The 19,251-nt window shown below is 38.6% G+C and overlaps 1 protein-coding gene across 1 annotated transcript in view; it reads right to left on the bottom strand.

Annotated features, from left to right (window-relative positions):
• Positions 1-19,251, bottom strand: part of INTS7 (integrator complex subunit 7) — an 85,752-nt gene that overhangs the window by 15,479 nt on the left and 51,022 nt on the right. Inside the window, exons 11-16 of the mRNA XM_055319470.1 lie at positions 18,004-18,243; positions 16,502-16,639; positions 15,207-15,413; positions 4,173-4,367; positions 3,518-3,621; positions 2,453-2,521 (exon numbers count right to left, since the gene is read on the bottom strand). Of these exons, the coding sequence (XP_055175445.1) occupies positions 2,453-2,521; positions 3,518-3,621; positions 4,173-4,367; positions 15,207-15,413; positions 16,502-16,639; positions 18,004-18,243 (953 nt within the window). The remainder of the gene's footprint in view (positions 1-2,452; positions 2,522-3,517; positions 3,622-4,172; positions 4,368-15,206; positions 15,414-16,501; positions 16,640-18,003; positions 18,244-19,251) is intronic.

Genomic DNA, 19,251 nt, shown 5'->3' with positions numbered 1-19,251 from the left:
CAGGGCAAACAAAAGGCTAAGATAGAAAAAGACAATGGACATTATCTCAATATATTTCTTCTTGATAATTCTAAAAAGTTGGAATGAAGCAGACAATTACATTCATAATTATCTACCCTGTCCCAATCCACATTTATTGTTACTGCTCAGGTACTATGTTAGGTGCTATGAGATACAAAGTGAATATTAAGACAAGGTCTCTTCTCCAAAAAGCTTATAGGCTTTGAAAAAGATAAAGATAGCTTTTTGTAAAAACAACAGTGAAATACTAACATTATGCCTCACTCTTGAGGTTTTTTAGCTGCTAGTCTTCCTTTACTTGGAAGGCACAAAAGATAATATCAAGAATAGAAGTTTTAGAAGGAATCCACTCTTTGCAGTTGTATTTATTGAGAATGAAACCCAAAGAATCCTCCTTAAAGTGCAAGCTTTCTTTTCCAATTTTTCCCTGCTATAAAGGGCAGAGGCTAGGGAAATAGGTTTGGATGATGAGAAGGGAAGGAGAGGAGTTAAAAAAAAAAAAGTGCTAGGAAGGACAGAGAGTGAGAAAGAGAATAGCATGTACAGGCTGGCTGGGTAACTTCCCTCACCCCATCCCTGCTGATGATGCACCTAATCTGTTAAAAAGTCAATCAAGAAAAACACTTATCCTTATTGTACCAATCAACAGTAGTGATATCTGAATGTTAACAAGTAAAATGAGTATGGCACAGTAAGAAATGGTGTGAGCCTCGAAGCATCACTTAATTGCCAAAGACTCATGGAGGTTTAAGAATATTTTGAAATTTAAAAGGAAGGGGTTTTAAGAAAATAAGTACTGCAAGTCTGAAGGGAACACTGATGAAAACATGATAAAAGGAAAAATAAGGGATAGTGTGTTATGACAAAATTAAAGTGGAGCAGATGAGTGGGGAAAAAGAAAGCCAAGTGGCCTAGTCTGACAATAGGCTGAACTTCAAAATAGAAGCAAGGATCCTGCTATTGTCCTGAAAAGAAATGGGGAGTCAGTGCTTCAGAGTAGAGAAATTTCACTCTGCTTTGCTGATTATATTCTTTTAAGGAAGCTGACCTTGGAAACATAGGCCTTACTAAATTGGAAATTATAGACTGTTGAAAATGCACATTCCAAAACAGAATACTATAATGGGAAAAAAAGCAATGGATCATTCTTCAATAAAATATTTTGAATAATTAGTTAATGGGAGAGGAGAAAAGAATATTAATAAAGCAAAAACAGGAGTATCTTTTTGTTTAAGAAACCAAAGAATAAAAATTCAAGCTTATTAACCCAATTTTTCATACCAAAGTTTTGGTATAGTTTACAAGAAGAAAATATTCAAATTCAAATAATTTCTTCCCAGTTATTTTTCCAAGTAAGCGTTTCAAAAATAGGAGACAGTGGGGTACCTGGGTGGCTCAGTCAGGTAAGTGTCCTATTCTTTTTTTTTTTTTTTTTTAAGTGTCCTATTCTTGATTTCAGCTCAGGTCACGATCTTGGGGTCCTGAGATCAAGCCCTGTCTCAGGCTCTGCACTTGGCGCAGAGTCTGCTACAGATTCTCTCTCTCCCTCTCCCCCTCCCCACTCCTCTCTACAATAAATAAAAAGATCTTTAAAAAAAATAGGGGGGGGATCCCTGGGTGGCGCAGCGGTTTGGCGCCTGCCTTTGGCCCAGGGCGCGATCCTGGAGACCCGGGATCGAATCCCACATCGGGCTCCCGGTGCATGGAGCCTGCTTCTCCCTCTGCCTGTGTCTCTGCCTCTCTCTCTCTCTCTGTGACTATCGTAAATAAATAAATAAAAAACCTTTAAAAAAAAAATAGGGGGCAGGAGGTAAATAAACAATGGAGTCAGAAAAAAAATAAGTTTTGTCACTAGTTATGTGATCTCAGGCAAACACCAATTAAGTTCCTCTTCTCTGTTCTTCTATGAAAACTCTTCTAGGGAACCCTGGGTGGCGCAGCGGTTTAGCGCCTGCCTTTGGCCCAGGGCGCGATCCTGGGGACCCGGGATAGAGTCCCATGTCGGGCTCCCGGTGCATGGAGCCTGCTTCTCCCTCTGCCTGTGTCTCTGCCCCCCCCCCTCTCTCTCTCTCTCTCTCTCTGTGTGTGTGTGACTATCATAAATAAATAGAAATTTAAAAAAAAATTAAAAAAAAAAAAAAAAAAAAAGAAAACTCTTCCAAAATACTGTTGCTGGGCAGCCTGGGTGGCTCAGCGGTTTAGTGCCGCCTTCAGCCCAGGGTGTGATCCTGGAGACCTGGGATCGAGTCCCATGTCAGGCTCCCTGCCTGGAGCCTGCTTCTCCCTCTACCTGTGTCTGTGCCCCCCCCCCCCTCTCTGTCTCTCATGAATAAATAAATAAACTCTTTTAAAAAAAAAAACACTGCTGCAATGACTAGGTAAGATAACATACTGGAAAATGTACTTTAATATAAACTGTTATTAGAAATACCTTGCTGATTCTGGATCCAAAATCAAGGCTTCTATTGCATGAGATATCAGTAAACAGCTCTGCTGTTGTCTGGATTAACGTTAAGGTTATACATGAAAATAGAGAAATCCATGTGGCTTTATATTACCTGAATATCAAGTCAAGATGAGGATTATATTTTTAGTTAAGGTAACCATGTTATCAAATCAAATGGTTTGAGATTCTTTTTTTTCCCCCCTTTTTAAGGGATATATGTTGTTTATAACAGGGATTCTTAAATTCAGTTCTAGGAAGAGTACTTTAGAGGCTGCCTAATGTGGTAAGGGAACTTCTGCTTAGATATAGCAGTTTCACTGATGAAAGTCACAAGTGGCAACAACAAAAATGGTCTGTAGGTACCCCAGAGATTCTGAAGCTGGGATTCAAGGGATGAAGCTGGGGCTCAAAGGATCTGGTCACCCTCTTGTGACCCTGTAAATCTGCCAGGATGCGAGCATAAATGCATTTTGTAGAGGAAAGGGTCCATAGCATTCACTAGGTTTTTACTTAGAAAACCAAAATGGCAAGCTCTACTGATTTATAGATACTACAATTTAAAAACCATTTATTTCTTCTGTCCTTTCAAAAAGGACTTGAAGCTGCTAATAAGAAAACAGGGAGAATTCAGAGGATTTAGTGAACAAAAGTGATGACTAACACCAAAGATCCCTAATAAAGGTGATGGGAACCAGGGTTTTTACCACAAAGAATACTGAGGTGACATAAATGGTTTTCTGGTGGGAAAACGTGTTGCTTTCTCCACTGTGAGCAAGTGAGCACAAAGTATGCAACATTGGTGGGACCTGGATTTTGGATGCTCTTTCTAGAAGTGGAGAAAGCCACTGCTATTTTTTTTCCCCAAGCCTGGTTGAAGTTAAAAAGTAAAAATATACTACTCATATTAGATTTCCAAAGAGAAGTTAATTATGATAAGTTTGTAGGCTTATATAAATATAAATATTTTTAGTTAGGCATATCTAAAGTATTTACTCTGTGTTTAAAAGAATACTTCCACAAAACAAGAAATATTGAAGCAGCTTAGGATACAGTTCCACATTCCTCAACGTTGCCGAATCAGCATCAAAAGATGCCTGATACAGATCCCCATATCTGGAAGCAAGGCTTCGGAATTCTTCCATGGACTGTTTCATCTAAAAAGAAGGAAAAGTAACAATTACAAGGAACACAGTATCATTATTGTGTGTGTGTGTGTGTGTATATATATATATATATATATATACACACACACCACACAAAAAAAATCAAAACATAAAAAAACCTATTCTCCAACAATCAAATCCAAAAAGCAGTTCAACTTTTTTCATTTCCATTCTATTTATGCTTGTAAACCTTGTTAAATAAAATTAGCAAAGACGGTAAATGAAATTCTAAATGTTCACAAAATTACAGTAACACATATGACACGCAGAAACAAAAAGCATTGCTTTTTTAGCTTCAAGTTCCACTAAAATAATTAAGACAGTTATAAATGTGTAGCATCTAGTGAGATATCATCAATCACTTTGTCATTCTAATAAAAACATCAGCCTATTTTCAGCAAGACATGACTTAAGCATTTGAGGCTTAATGTCTATTAGTCAAACAGCTGATTTTTAAGTTTCAGAATTTTTTCATCTTACAACTAACCTCAAAAATCTCTAATGTAATTAAAGCCTGCACTAAAAATAAAGTCAAGACACACCTGATTGGAGATGCGGCCACATCTCTGAAGGTCACTCCCTAAGGTCATGGCAATTGTTGTGGCAATTGCAGGTGGAGGGCTTGTCTTGAGGCTATTACAAGTACAGATAAGTTGAGAGAAGGCCTGTAGAAGGTCAATCCTGAGTTTTACAAATTCACACTGAAAACTTAAAGGATTCAGTGGTGTACTGGCAGCCTGGGGGGAGAAAAAAGATACATATATATGTAAGACAAGTAAACATAATAGCCAGATGGTGCCATACGAACTATTCGAACTATTCCTCACCGTCTGGGCAAAGAACATTAGTTCTAACATTGATGGATAAATACCTACGTTATAAGAGGAACAATGTAATATTGGAAAGAAAAACTTTTCATTATTAGTATCAGCTCCAAAAAGCTGTATGTTCCATCAACATTCAGCTTCCTTACTCCCTACATTCACAAAGACCCCACAGCATGTGGGTTGGCTAGATTATCACTAGTGAGATACCATCTGATGGACACTTCAAGGACATTATCATTCTTCCAAACCCCTCTCATCTGTAATGGATTTTTAAAAGTTGGGGGGCAGAGGAGGAAAGAAAGATAAATATGAGAAATATGGTACTATACACTGTTAAAAAAGCATGTTGCCTCATGGCTGATTTTTCCACTGTGAGCCCAACTTAATATTAAGAATTTCTGAGCAGACATGTTAGAACGAACGCAGGCTACTAAGGAAGAACAGGTTATATGATGCACAAATAAGTTTTTATAAGGAGGAGAGGTGTCAGGGGTTAAGTCTTGGATAGCAAAGAGTAGCAGTAGCTAGGTAGAGAGGGCAAGGAATGTAAGTCACCAGTGTGGGCTAGGACAACCTTTAACTATTCAGTAACTACTCTCGGCAGAGAACCTAGCATGAACCTTTCAATGAAAGGCATATCAAAACCAAGCTCAACTAACAGTAAATGGAGGCATAGTGAAAGTAATTTTCCTGACATGACTAGCTTAAACATGCTGATGCTGTTTGTTCCTTAGACACTACCTTATACCATCCTTTTAGCAGGAGAGCAAGGCATTTGACTTTGGGTTTCTAGAAGTCAGTTACAATATTACCATCTGGCCAAGTATCACATATTGACCTTAGTGTACTTCCCTCTACTTTTAAGTGTCAAGTGGTAAGTTTTGTTATTTGTTAGCATTCATATTTTACTCTATGAAACAATTAGCCACTCCCTATATCCTTTATAAGGACATACACCTGGCTCTAGTATCCTCCTCAAAATGCAAGGCCCTTGAGGATATATATAAAAGTTACATATAGACAGTCCTAAATAAGCTAGAGGCAATAATTATACTCAATATATTGAATTCTGTGGTTTTCACACTTTTAGGATGCCTATTCTAATCATGAAACAGCAAAGACTAGGAGATTAAAAGAGAACATTTCAATTGCTTTTAATTCCTTAAAGATTTAATTTGCTCTCATGAGAACTCTGAACCTTACACAGCTACCTGCTATTTTTAATTTATTGCTTGTTGGTAACTTTACAACGGTCAGGGATACAAGTAGGTGTATAATGATACTATTAAATAAATACAGTACAGACAATCTGACCAGACAAAAAAACCTGACAATCTTGTCCTAACATGTGTTACAAAACTGAAAGGGAAGCAAGATGTAGTTATAATAAGGGAGATTTACTGCAACTCTGGATTTATTTTTGACTATTCTATTGATGATATAAGATGGAAACTTTGAAAGCGACTGTGCATTTTAGATTGTGTTATGCTGAAACAATGCTAGACATAGTACACATGTCCAAAAGAACACAGAAAAGATAGATTTGTCATAGAGGAGACTTTAAAAGGTAGTAACCTCTGTGAAAGACCAAAAATGTTCAAGAAATAAATTTAGGTTATAGCAGTATGAATAATGCCAATGAGAAATAAGAAGGATACTATTTACTTTTCTTTGTATTGAGGCTAAAGCTTAAACAGAGGCTGGGAATCTAAGGTTAGCAGGTAAAGCAAAAATTGTACATAATTAATATTACTCTTGAAATTTCCTCAGGGAGGAATTATTTTCAGTGAATTCAACACAGGCAGTGAAGGAGCAACAAACTCAGAGCTCTCCCCAGAGCTCACTCAGGCTTATCAGCCAATTGAGAAAAACTATTCCCACTATTTGGATTGCTATTTTGCTTTCCCATTACTTAAATGATTATTTTTCTCCTTCCTTCCTTCTTTTCCCCTAAACATGTAAAGTTCAATCTTTAAAAGAAAAAGAAAAGATTTATTATTTTACAGAGAGAGAGAGAGAGAGAGCGCGCAAGCAGGGTTAAGGGGAGAAGGGTAGAGGGAGGAGAGAGAGAATCTCAAGCAGACTCCCCACTGAGCATGGAGCCTGATGCAGGGCTCTATCTCATGACCTTGAGATCATACCTGAACCGAAATCAAGAACCAAATACTTAACTGACCAAGCTACACAGGTGCCCCAAAGTTAAATCTTTGTCAGACATGCATGCATATAATGCTACTTCACTGAACTTGACTTGTAGTACATATCCAATTTCCTAAATGGAGCTACCTAAAGAAACCAACATGGCTAAAAAGATAGCTACCTGATGAGCTTGATTAAAAAAAAGTGTGTGTGTGTACAGTGGTAAAGAACACACGACAACCAAGAGTAAACAGTAATGTAAACCATGGACCTGAAACCCTTGGTAACCACCATTCTACTATTGTTTCCATAAATCTGACTTCTTTAGATAGCTCATATAAGTGGAATCACAGAGTATTTGTCTTCTTGCAACTGGCTTACTTTACTTAGTATAATCCTAGATTGATTCATTGATTGATTGATTGATTGATTGATTCATTCATTCATTCATGAGAGACAGAGAGAGAGGCAGAGACACAGGCAGAGGGAGAAGCAGGTTCCATGCAGGGAGCCCGACGTGGGACTGGATCCTGGGTCTCCAGGATCAGGCCCTGGGCTGAAGGCGGTGCTAAACTGCTGAGCCACCCGGGCTGCCCTAATCCTAGATTTTGAAAGAATAAGCCAAGCATAAAGCAACTGTGGACTAAACTGTTTTAAACCAGCCCTCCTACCTACTAACAACAGCTGTGAAAACGGAATACAACATTAAGAACATATATTTGAAAGCACTGAAGAGCTTATTACGGCAAAAAGGATTTTGAAGCCAAAAATCATGAAGAGATGGGAAATGCAAGGAGGCAAGATTGACATTTGGTGACATTTTCTCCCTTGAGATGTTTGCTAACTTGAAAGCTGCTCCTGAGAGTCTGAGAAGCCGAGCAGGATTTTCAGCAATTTCATAAAACAAGGAGGGGGGCTGTGGAAAACACTTCAGGCTTTGGCTGTTACCTCAAAGGGCTATGCCCTAGGAGTAAGGAGAACTCAGAAATAGACTGGCCCTCCGAAGGATTAAAGTGATCTTAGCTTAACTGCCTGCCAAAGGCCAAGAAATATATACAAGGCTCTGGATGATGTAATCACTATAATTTTCATCCACAGTGTCCAAAACCAAATAAAAAGTAACAAAGCACAGAAAAAAGACAAAATCTTTCAAAGCAAGAGATGGTGGTGATGCAGGAATTTAAAAGTACAAACCACAAGAGATCCAGAAACAGAATATCAGATATGAATTTTAAAATAACTATGATTAATATAATATGTTAAAAGAAATTAAATGACAAAACAGAGAATCCTGGCAGAGAACTAGAAAATATAAAATAACCAAATGGAAATTATGGAATTGAAAAAAAAACCTACAATAACTGAAATTAAGAACTTAATGGGTTTGACAGCAGATTAGACGCAATATAAGAGTTACTCATCAAGTGGGGGTGCCTAGGTGGTGCAGTCTGTTAAGCATCCAACTCTTTGTTTTGGGTCAGGTCATAATCTCAGGGTTGTGGGATCAAGCTCCACATTGGGCTCTGTGCTCAGTGTAGACTCTTTTTGAGATTCTCTCTCTCTCTGCCCACCTCCCAACTCTCTCTCTAAAATAAATAAATCTTAAAAAAAAATTACTGAAGTGGAAGTAAGGTCAGAAGAAAACATTTAGAGCTAAGTATAGAGAGAGAAAAAGATCAGAGATGTAGAAGAGAATGTAAGAGAAAAACGAGACATGGTAAAGAGAGTTATCATCATTGTATCTGGAGTTCCAACTGAGTGAGAAAGGGACAGAAGCAATAGCTAAAGAGGGAACGACCAAAACTGATCAAAATCATCAAGCCAGGGATCCCTGGGTGGCACAGCGGTTTAGCGCCTGCCTTTGGCCCAGAGCACGATCCTGGAGACCCGGGATCAAATCCCACGTTGGGCTCCCGGTGCATGGTGCCTGCTTCTCCCTCTGCCTATGTCTCTGCCTCTCTCTCTCTCTCTCTGAGTGTGTGACTATCATAATAATAAAAAAAAAATCATCAAGCCATAGAATCAGGAAGCACTATGAACCCCAAAAGGCATTCATACTGGTAAAAATAAAAGTTGGAAACTGCCATGGGCACCTCTTGGCAGGATTTATTATAGCTGAACCAATATTGCATGACACAGCACTACCATCCACAAGAAATGCACACCTATACCAAAAGATGTCCATTAGAGTATTCATAGTCCAATTATTCTGTATAACTACATCTTGCTTCTCTTTCAGTTTTGTAATGCATGTTAGGACAAGATTGCCAGGTTTTTTTGTCTGGTCAGATGGTCTATACTGTATTTATATAACAGTATCATATGCACCTACTTGTATCCCTGCCAGGGAAGAGGCAGAGGAAGAGGGAGGGAAAAGGGAGCAGGGAGCACTGAGCAGGGAACAAGCCAGGCACTGAGGCCCAGGACTCTGGGATCATAACCTGAGCCGAAGGCAGACGCTTAACCAATTGAGCCACCCAGGCCCCCTCCAACTATTCTTAAAAGCTCCAATCTGGAAATAACCCAAATGTTCTTCAATGATAAAGATGGATAAACAGATTGCTTTAACCGTCATTGAAAGAGTATCAGAACAATGAAAATGAATGAACTACTGCAATATGCAACAACAAAATGAATGACTCACAAACATAAAGTTGAGCAAAACAACTAGAATCACAAGAATACCGCATGATTTCCTAACTATTAATAAAAACAAGGCAAGACTGATAGCTTTAGAAATCGAAATAGTGCTTACTTCTGGGGAGATGGGTGAAGGGAGCATGAACTAGGGAAACATTTCTTAAAAAACAGAAACCATAAAGGAAGAAAGATCAATAACGTAGACCATAAATTCTTAGACTATTAAGAATTGCTGTTCATCAAAAGATAGAAAGTGGGGAGAAAAGCTACAAAATTAGATGGTATTTGCAACATGGATAACCTACAAAAAATTAGTATCCAGAACATATAAGAACTTACAAATCAATAAGACAAACAACTTGGAAAATGAAAAGGAAAATGAAAAAAACCTCAACTGGCAGTTAACAGAAACAAAATGAAGCAAAACACAAATGGCCAAAAATGAAACAAATGTTTGTTTCAAAAAAATGAAAAAGGAACTACTAAATGGGAGAAAATATTTGCAAATCCTGTACCTGACAAGGGGTTAATATCCAAAAAATATAAAGAACTCCTATTAACAGCAAAGCAAAACAAACAACAATCTAATTATAAAATTAGAAGATCTGACTAGACCTTTTTCCAAAGAAGACATACAGATGGCCAACAGATACATAAAAAGATGCTCAATATCACTCATCATCAGGGAAATGCAAATCAAAACTACAAGATAACACTTCACACCTGTTCGAAATCAAAAAGTTAAGAACAAGTAAGTGTTGTCAAGGATGTGGAGAAAAGGGAACTCTGGTACACTGTTGGTGGAAATGTAAATTGATGCAGGCACTGGAGTATGGAGGTTCCTCAAAAAACTAAAAACAGAATATACTAGATGATCCAGCAATTCTACTTCTGGGTATTTATCTGAAGAAAACAAAAACATTATCTCATAAAGACATACGCATCCCCATGTTCACTGTAGCATTATTTACAATAGATATGGAAACCTAAGTATCCATCAGCAGATGAATGGATAAAGAAAATGTGGCATGTATATATAATGAAGTATCATTCAGTCATAGAAAAGTGAAAACTTGCCTTCTGCAACAACACTGATGGACCTTGAGGACATTATGCTAAGTGAAATAAATCAAATATAAATACCACATCATCTCACTTATATGTGGAATAAAAAACAAAACCCCAGAAACTCCAAGCTCACAGCGAACAGATACGCAGTTGCCAGAGATGATGGAGTGGGGGATGGGGATGGGTGGGTAAAAGGGGTGAAGTGGTCAAAAGTATAAACTTCCAGTTATAAAATAAATACATCACAGGGACAGAGTGTATAGTATAGGAGTATAGTTAATACTGTATTTTATGTTTGGAAAGTGCTTAGAGAGTGGATCTTAAAAGCCCTCAGCACCAAAAAGAAAACTTTTTCTTTTTACTTCTTTAAAGATTTTATTTACTTATTTGACAGAGAGAGAGCACAAGCGGGGGCGGGGGGGGGGGGGGAGCAACACAGGGAGAGGGAGAAGCAAGGAGCCTGATGTGCAACCTGACCCCAGGATCATAACCTGAGCTGAAGGTAGACGCTCAACTGACTGAGCCACCCAGGTGCCCCAAGAAAACTTTGACTAACTATATATAGTGAGGAGTATTAACTAGACTTACTGCAGTAATCATCTCACAATATATACAAATATTGAATTGTGCTATATACCTGAAACCAATGTTATACATCAATGATATTAAATAAATAAATAAATAAATAAATAAATAAATAAATAAAATGTTTAATTGAATTGGTAATTTAAGAAATGTCAATCAGAATGTCTAGAACATACCAAGTGACAGGAAAAATGTAGAGCAACAGTAACTCTTATATACTGCTGGGTGGTTTATAAATTTGTAAACCACTATAGAAAGCCTCCTGGTATTAGCTAGTTGACTGAAGGTGTACATAACCTTGCAATTCCACTCCTAGGTAGTATATTAGAGCAGTATCTCTTAACAGAGGCAAAAGCATCCTGGGCATTTCAGGAGATTAAGCATCTTTAGTTACTGATCATTAAAGCCAATAGCAGTCCTCCTTACCCTATGTGACAAAGAGAAACATCTCCACACACTTCTAAGTGGGAGCAAGGGACAGATATATAGCTTTGACTGAGGTCTACTGCCCTAGGGAAGGGTTTTCATTCTTATTATACTAGTTATATTTTGAACTGAATAATTCTTTGTTGAAGGGAGTGGTTCTGTGCATTGCTGGATGTTTAGCAGCATCTCTGGCTTGTACCCCACTAAATGCCAGGAACCATGACAAATCATGATAACCAAAAATGTCTGTAGACATTGCCAAATGTCCTCTGGAAGGGCAAAATCATCCCCAATTGAGAATCACAGTGCTAGAAAAAGCTTTACATAGGTCTATCAAAAGATGTGTACAAGAATGTTCACAACAATACTATTCATAATAGCAAAAACTGAAGAATTAATAATTTCATCAACACTAGAATGGACAAATAAATTGATATATAGTCATGATGGAAGACTATATAGCAGTAAAACTGACCTACAACTTCATGCAACAAGATGAATGAATCTTAAGGACATAATTTATATAATCAGAGCAAGTTGAAGAAAAATAGGTATAATTCCTTTTTATAATAAAATTCTAAAACAACATAAAATAGGACCTTGTTAAGAGTTACCAAAAAGCATGTTAAAATTACAAAGAGAGGCAAGGGAATGGTACACACACAAGATTCAGGATAGTGGTTACCTCTTTGGGGTAGGAAATGGCATACAAACATGAAAGAATGTGCATCAGTCTTAGAGGCAATCGTAGTAACGCCGCATTTCCTAAAGATGCTAGGTATATTTTGATATTTGTTGTATTTTTTTATATACCCTCTACACCATATATGGAGATGTTATACATATTCACTATTTTAAAATAAATAAAAATGGGGTGCCTTGGTGGCTCAGTCAAGCATCTGATTTCGGCTCAGGTCATGATCTCAGGGTCCTGGGATTGAGCCTTGTGACAGGCTCTGCCCTCAGTGGGGAGTCTGCTTGTCTCTCTCACTCTGCCCCACCCTGCTCATGCCCTCTAATAAATAAAATCTTTAAAAAATAAATTCAGTTAACAATCCACCACTGTAGGCAGGATGCTAAGATGATTCCTCTGATTTGGCCCCCTACCCGTATCCATGTCTTCAGTACTCTCAGTGTGGATGAAACCTGTAACTTGTTTCTAACCAGTGGAATACAAAAGGCAGAGGTGATGGATTTGGGGGATGTAATTTAGATCCTTAATCAAGTGACTTTACATCAATCAAAATGGAGATTATTCTGGGTGTATCTCTCCTAATCAGGTGGGCCCATTAAAAGACAGTCCGAAGGTGATTTTCCTGCAGGTCTTGAAGCTTCCACAAATTCTACAGCTTTGAGGAAATGAATTCTGCCAACATGAGTTCAGAAGAGGTCCCTGTACCTCCTTGAGCCTCAGTCAAGACTGGCCTTGGCTGACACTGTGACTGCAACTATGCCCACATGAGCAGAGGACCCAGCTCTGGCATGCCTGGACTTCTGGATCATGGGCACTGTGAAATAATAAATGGGTGTTGTCTGGGGCGCCTCGGTGGCTCAGTCAGTTAAGCATCTGACTCTTGATTTCGGCTTAGGTCATGATCTCAGGGTCCTGGGATGGAGCCCCATGACAGGCTCTGCGGTCAGCACTGATTCTGCTTGTCCCTCTCCCTCTGCTCCCTGCCCCCCAGCTCATGTGTGCTCTCTTTCAAATAAATAAATAAAATCTTTAAAAAGAAAAAGGTGTTGTCTTAAGTCACTCAATTTGTGGTAATCTGTGACACAGTACAGAAAACTAAAATACTTTTTACAATTCTTTTTTTTTTTAAGGATTTATTTTATTCTTTTTTTTAAAGATTTTATTTATTTATTCATGACAGAGAGAGAGAGAGAGAGAGAGAGAGAGAGAGAGGCAGAGACACAGGCAGAGGGAGAAGCAGGCTCCACGCAGGGAGCCTCACATGGGACTCAATCCCGGGACTCCAGGATCATGCCCTGGGCTGAAGGCAGGTGCTAAACCGCTGAGCCACCAGGGCTGCCCCTTTTTACAATTCTTATTCTTACATTAGTCACTATGTTGGGAAATTAGACACCCAGTGTTGCTATAGTATAAACACAGAATTTGAACTTCTTATCCTTGAATAAAGCAGAATTCTCAAAGCTGTACAATCTTACATTTAATCATTCATGTGAAAGGAGTAGAAGATCAATCCATGTTCATTCATACCTTCTCAGTGACACAGACACAAAGCTATTGTCAAATCCACACTTGACAAATGAATGATTAAATCTTTAAAAAACCCTGATGGTAGAGTACAATCCGAAATGTGGTAAATTCCAAATGACTATAAGGATCATACTGCCTCCTTCTCTACCCTACTCTCAAGTAGAGAATCATTTCTTGATTTTTTTTTTTTTAATCCTCAAAGCAGTGTCTGGCACATAGTAAGTGCTTACAGTCTGTTGAATAAAAGAATTCCATTTCAAAAGGAGTGATGTGAGGCCCAATAACCTACCTTAAGGCAGAAAGGAGATCAAGATAAGAGGTTTCTGTCAATCGGAGTACTTACTTTCTCTGTCAGAACTCAGTCCTTAGTTACTGTCAAGCCTCGTTAAATACACATACCACACAAATCATTAAAAGACTATTAAATATTCAACAGGATTTTCATAATATTAATTGTTTCACCGCCCTGTGAGTTTGTTTCACAGTTCCAACCATTTAGCTCTACTGAATGATAAACAATTTTCTACTCCACATGAACTAGAAAATGAAATAATTCTACAGATTGCAACCAATAACTGTACCTATATTTTCTGATATAGGCTGATATAGGCAACAGCACTCTTTTCCCAGAATAATCAAGAGGAAAGAATCATAGCAGTCAATGCTACCCTTTAAGGTAGAGAGAAGCCATTCCTATATTCTCGTTTTAAAACAGTTGATCAATCCTATCCAAAAAAGAAAAAAAAATTATACTTCAAGAGATATGTATCCACAGTATTCTGAATATTGTCTATTTTGTCACATCTGTTTATTCCTTATTCTGCTTCAGAGCACTTCTTTTGGAATGATCCACTATTAAAAAGAGATTATGGGAAACATCTATATAAACAGGTACCAAAAGTTTTACAGTTCCATCTAAATATATATAATTTTAAAGATTATACGACAGTATAATACGTATATATGACAGAGCCCAATACTTAAAAATATGTAATGTTGATCACATAAACTCCTTATTCTTAAAGGGAAAATAAATCTTTGCATTAATACAGAAAATGCTCATGTTGGGTACAGGTTCTTACTTTGGAATATAAATTCAAGGAAACATAAGAAATGCTAATGGTCTACCCTCCTTGCAACCCCTTTACTCTCTTGGCAGAGAAAACAAGAATTGTAGCTGGTGACTCTCAATTTAGATTAGGAGGATATCACAGAGGGGTAAAAAGTGGGACACTAGCATCCTTGATAATTTCTTCTTTATCTACAAAGCAAGAAACTCTAGCTTCTTAGCAGTTGCCAGGCATGAAATGGGTTGTGGCGGGGTTTACATTTGATGGTTGGTAATGACCCAGTACCTCTTACAAACAGGAGTCTAGAGAGGGAATATCCTATCTCCACTTATCCTTTCTGCATGGATTCAGTAATCCGCCTTATAAGTGGTACCTGGTTCTTGGTTAAAAAAAAAAAAAAAGATAAACTTCTATCAATTCATGAATATTAAAAAGCGGGGGGAGGGATTAAGGATTTACCACGATGTCCTATTATTTGATATTGCTAAATATATTTATCAGCAGATTTTTCAAGGTAGTTCAAATAGAATAACCCACAAAGAAAAGCGAGACCATTCTCACACAAGTCATTATCACCAAAGGAGAATCAAGAGGACTTACTGTTAAGGAAGCAATCCCTTTGTGGTAGAATTTTAAAGACTCAGCAATGCAAGAAAGTGCTGAACTATAGTTCTCCTCTTGCAACCCGGTGAGGCACTGTTCTGCCTGTGAGAACTCCTTCAAACTATTCAGCCAGAAGTAGAAATGTTCTGAGGCAACCTGAGTCAGCAAACTCTGATAAAGCTCTCTGGCCATGTCATGGTTACCCTAAAAAAGGGGAGGTGGGCACATGATGAGGTTCTTACACTTGAAGTAGCTGATGAGGCAGCTAAAAGACAAACTCAAACCCTGGATAAGTTTTAACAACCACTCTTCATATTATATAATTCTTTGGGCCTCGGGTCTAAGTATTTCGTCAGAGAAAATATGCTGAGCTGCTTTTATGTAACAAAACGCCCTTTAGTTCTTTTCTAGAACAGTTCCAAAAAGAAAATAAATGGAATTAGCTATAACTCAAGATTAGGATTTTAGTTCAAACTACAGAAAGTGCAAACACTTCGTGTATGTCATTCTGTATGAGCTCTTCAGTGGGGTGTGGGCGGGTGGGCAACTCCAGCAAGTTCCCAGAAGGGATTACCAGAAGCACTGCATCTGCCTCTGGAAATGACTGGGGGAAGGGAGCTGATGGGGGTGGGGGTGGGGGGATGTGAATGCCACTAAAAAAAGCCTGGGGGCCAGGGATGCTCCACACCCAGCAGTGCCTCCATGCCTGGGGGTGTCCTGCCAAGAGAGCTCCTCCCCATTTTGGGTAACATGCATTACAATATGTAACATGATGCTTCTCAAATCTTGCTCTTTGGACTTACATCCAAAGGATTTCTAGAGTATCCAAGCTCTGTATTTCCTCTCAAACAAAATAAAAATTGGTAGGCTTTTCATATGGTTGAGAAGGGACAGCATACTGCAACCTGCCCCCTGCCCCCAGCTCTTAAGAATGACCAGGTCGGGGAGAGGGAGGGAAGAAAGAGGTGGTGTACTGATAACAGAGGACAGAAGTGGTGGGTGGGAGGCAGCTGTGGCTATGAGACTACAGGGCAAAATGGAGTGGCACTAATAACCTTCAGCCAGGGAGAGCTCATATTTTTGGAATTCCTGTGGAACTTCACCCATAACAACATACATGTCATTCCTATATGAGAAAAGTTAAAAACTAGGTCCTTTCTATCATCATCGTTCAATTCCATGACTAAAACATACTTCCATATTTATCTTCAGTTTGGACTAGGGCTAAGAACCACACAATCTAAGGTCTGCCATTTTCACCAACCCAGGTCGCAGAGGAGGATAGTACATACCATTCTGGATGCCTGTCTGGCAATTCGGTAAACGGTCCATCCATTGGAGACACTTTCAAGCTGCTGCTTAATTACTGCTTTTATTTCGGTAGATAGTGCTTTCTGGCTGGCCACAAAAATCACAGTGGCCAGACTCACCTAACGATGAGCGAGAAGTAAGAGAAATAAGGAAAACATGCAATTCTATCCAATGTCATAGATGACTTTACCCAAAAGGAGAAAAACTAGAGCCTATCAAAATAGAACAGAATCTGTTTTCCTTTGACATTTATTAATTTTTCACTTTGAAATCATTAAGCAACTTACTCCATTGCTCAGAGCATTGTTTAACGACAGCAAATAATTAGAAACAATGCCCATAAACACGAGTAGGTAAATTAAGACATAATCATGGGGATCCCTGGGTGGCGCAGCAGTTTAGCGCCTGCCTTTGGCCCAGGGCGCGATCCTGGAGACCCGGGATCGAATCCCACGTCGGGCTCCCGGTGCATGGAGCCTGCTTCTCCCTCTGCCTATGTCTCTGCCTCTCTCTCTCTCTCTCTCTCTCTCTCTCTCTGTGACTATCATAAATAAATAAAAATTAAAAAAAAAAAAAAGACATAATCACACAGTAAAATATTATATAGTAGAGAAATGGATAGAGATACACTTATCTGTATAGATTTTTCACACAAAATGTGCAAAGATAGAAAATATGCAAAAGATAACATATAAAGTTGAAAATATGTAAATAATACTGCTTACTACTTAGGATATATACTAAGGTGGTAAATATATAACATGTATGGGAAATGGGAATGATGAACACCAAATTCAGCGTAGCGGTTACCTCTGGGAGAAGGAAGGTACATATAGAGGTACAGTTCAATTGGACTGAATACTTTTAAAAGATTTTATTTATTTATTTGAGAGAGAGATACGTAGATAGCAACAGAGACAGCAAGAGAGGGCACAAGCGGGGAGGAGAGGGAGAACCAGACTCTCTGCTGAGTAGGGATCCTGATGCGGACTCGATACCAGGATGCTATGATCCCGAACCCGAGCCAAAGGCAGATACTTAACTGACTGAGCCTTGTCGCCTGAAGAAAGCAGTTTTAGATACGAACTAAACAGAGCTTTGTAAATAAAAAATGGAAATAGTCAAAAATTCTATTCTGACTTCAGCATATTGATATCTTACATATTACTTTAATCTTTTTAAAAAAATATTTACTTATCTGAGAAAGCATGGGAGGGAGCAGGGTGAGGAACAGAGGGAGAAGCAGAGAATCAAGCAGATTCTCCACTGAGCATGGAGCCTGACACAGGGCTCAATCTGCAGGACCCTGAGATCATGACCTGAGCTGAAATCAAGAGTCAGGTGCTTAACTGACTGAGCCACCCAGGTGGCCCAATTACTTTAATCTTTTTAAGTAAGCTCAAACAGTAACATTGACTTCCTCAAGTCATTCCCACTAGACCAGATCTAGTCATCCCCAGCAGGTTAAAAAGGGGCTCTTTACCAGAAGTTCTTGTTGTTTGTCTGTGGCTGATCGCCCGATCACCTTATAGAGCTCCATGAGGTCCCCAAGCATGCCATCACCCAGCACTGGCAGCTGCATGGCAATGGCCGCCAGGCAATGGCACATGAGGATCCGCGCTGTATCCTGAGCACTGTGCAGTTGGGTCAACAGGGTCTCAACCACTGATTGGCTAAGATGAGGCCTGCCCTTGGCCAACTTCACCATACAATTTAGAGCAATCTGCATATCAAAGAGAAAATGGCTCAGTTACAAGTCAAAGGTATTAACTGAAGCTTTAAAGAAAGAACTTTGTACAAGTTATCAGAAAAAGGTTTTCTGTAGGCATAACGTTTTTCTTTGTAAGAAACACACGACATACTGAATCTTATTTTATTAAGATCTATAAATGCTCCATGTTTAAAATGAAAAGTGAAGATTGTATATTCACCAGTCATTTTAACCCAAGACTATTAAAAAAAAAAAAAAGACATGGGGAGAAAATCACAATGCTAAAGAGGCAAAATGGGTCTCATCATACTGCACTTTGATTACTTTTCAAAAATTGCTTCTCAAGTATGGTTTGTAAACCTACCTAGCTAGCATTGCCCAGGATGCTAATAAAAACATAGATTCCTGGCCCTACCTATCCCAAACTTAATGGATTAATTTGTTTTTTAGTATTTGGGTTAGTGAGAGTTTGAAGTTCAAAAAAGGTGTCCTAGTGACTCTTAAGCACATACAAGTGGGGAAGAGGCTTCTAATTTTCTCTCTTATTTCTCACCTGAAATCCAAAAAGCAACTGGCTTTACAACTCCCACTCAGGCCAGTTAATGGCATCAACTAATATTCCAGCCACCAGAACCAGAACCAGAAGTCCTCTCACTCTTACATAGCCAACTGATCGCTATATCTTGTCATTTCCACTTTCGTCCAATCTTCAATATCCACTTCCTTTCCATTCTTTCTACCACAACATAAATCTTTCCCTAATTTCTATCTCTTAAAAAGATGGACCCCTTAACCCATCCTTCACACCACAGCCATGTAGCTTTCAGTATGAGGTAGGCAGACACAACAATGTCTTCAGAAAGTGACAGATGCAGAGCTGAAGATCAGCTAGGTATCTTTCAACAAGCTATTTTATCTTTCTGAGCCTTAAGTTCCTCATGAGTATTAAAGAGGAAAAATTTCACTAGATGAGATTTTTGTAAAGAAGGAAAGAAATGTATATACAAATTGTCAACAAGT

Source organism: Nyctereutes procyonoides, unplaced genomic scaffold (genome assembly GCF_905146905.1).
Source record: "Nyctereutes procyonoides isolate TBG_1078 unplaced genomic scaffold, NYPRO_anot_genome, whole genome shotgun sequence".
Lineage (NCBI taxonomy): Eukaryota > Metazoa > Chordata > Mammalia > Carnivora > Canidae > Nyctereutes > Nyctereutes procyonoides.
This window is presented reverse-complemented; position numbering and strand designations above follow the sequence as displayed.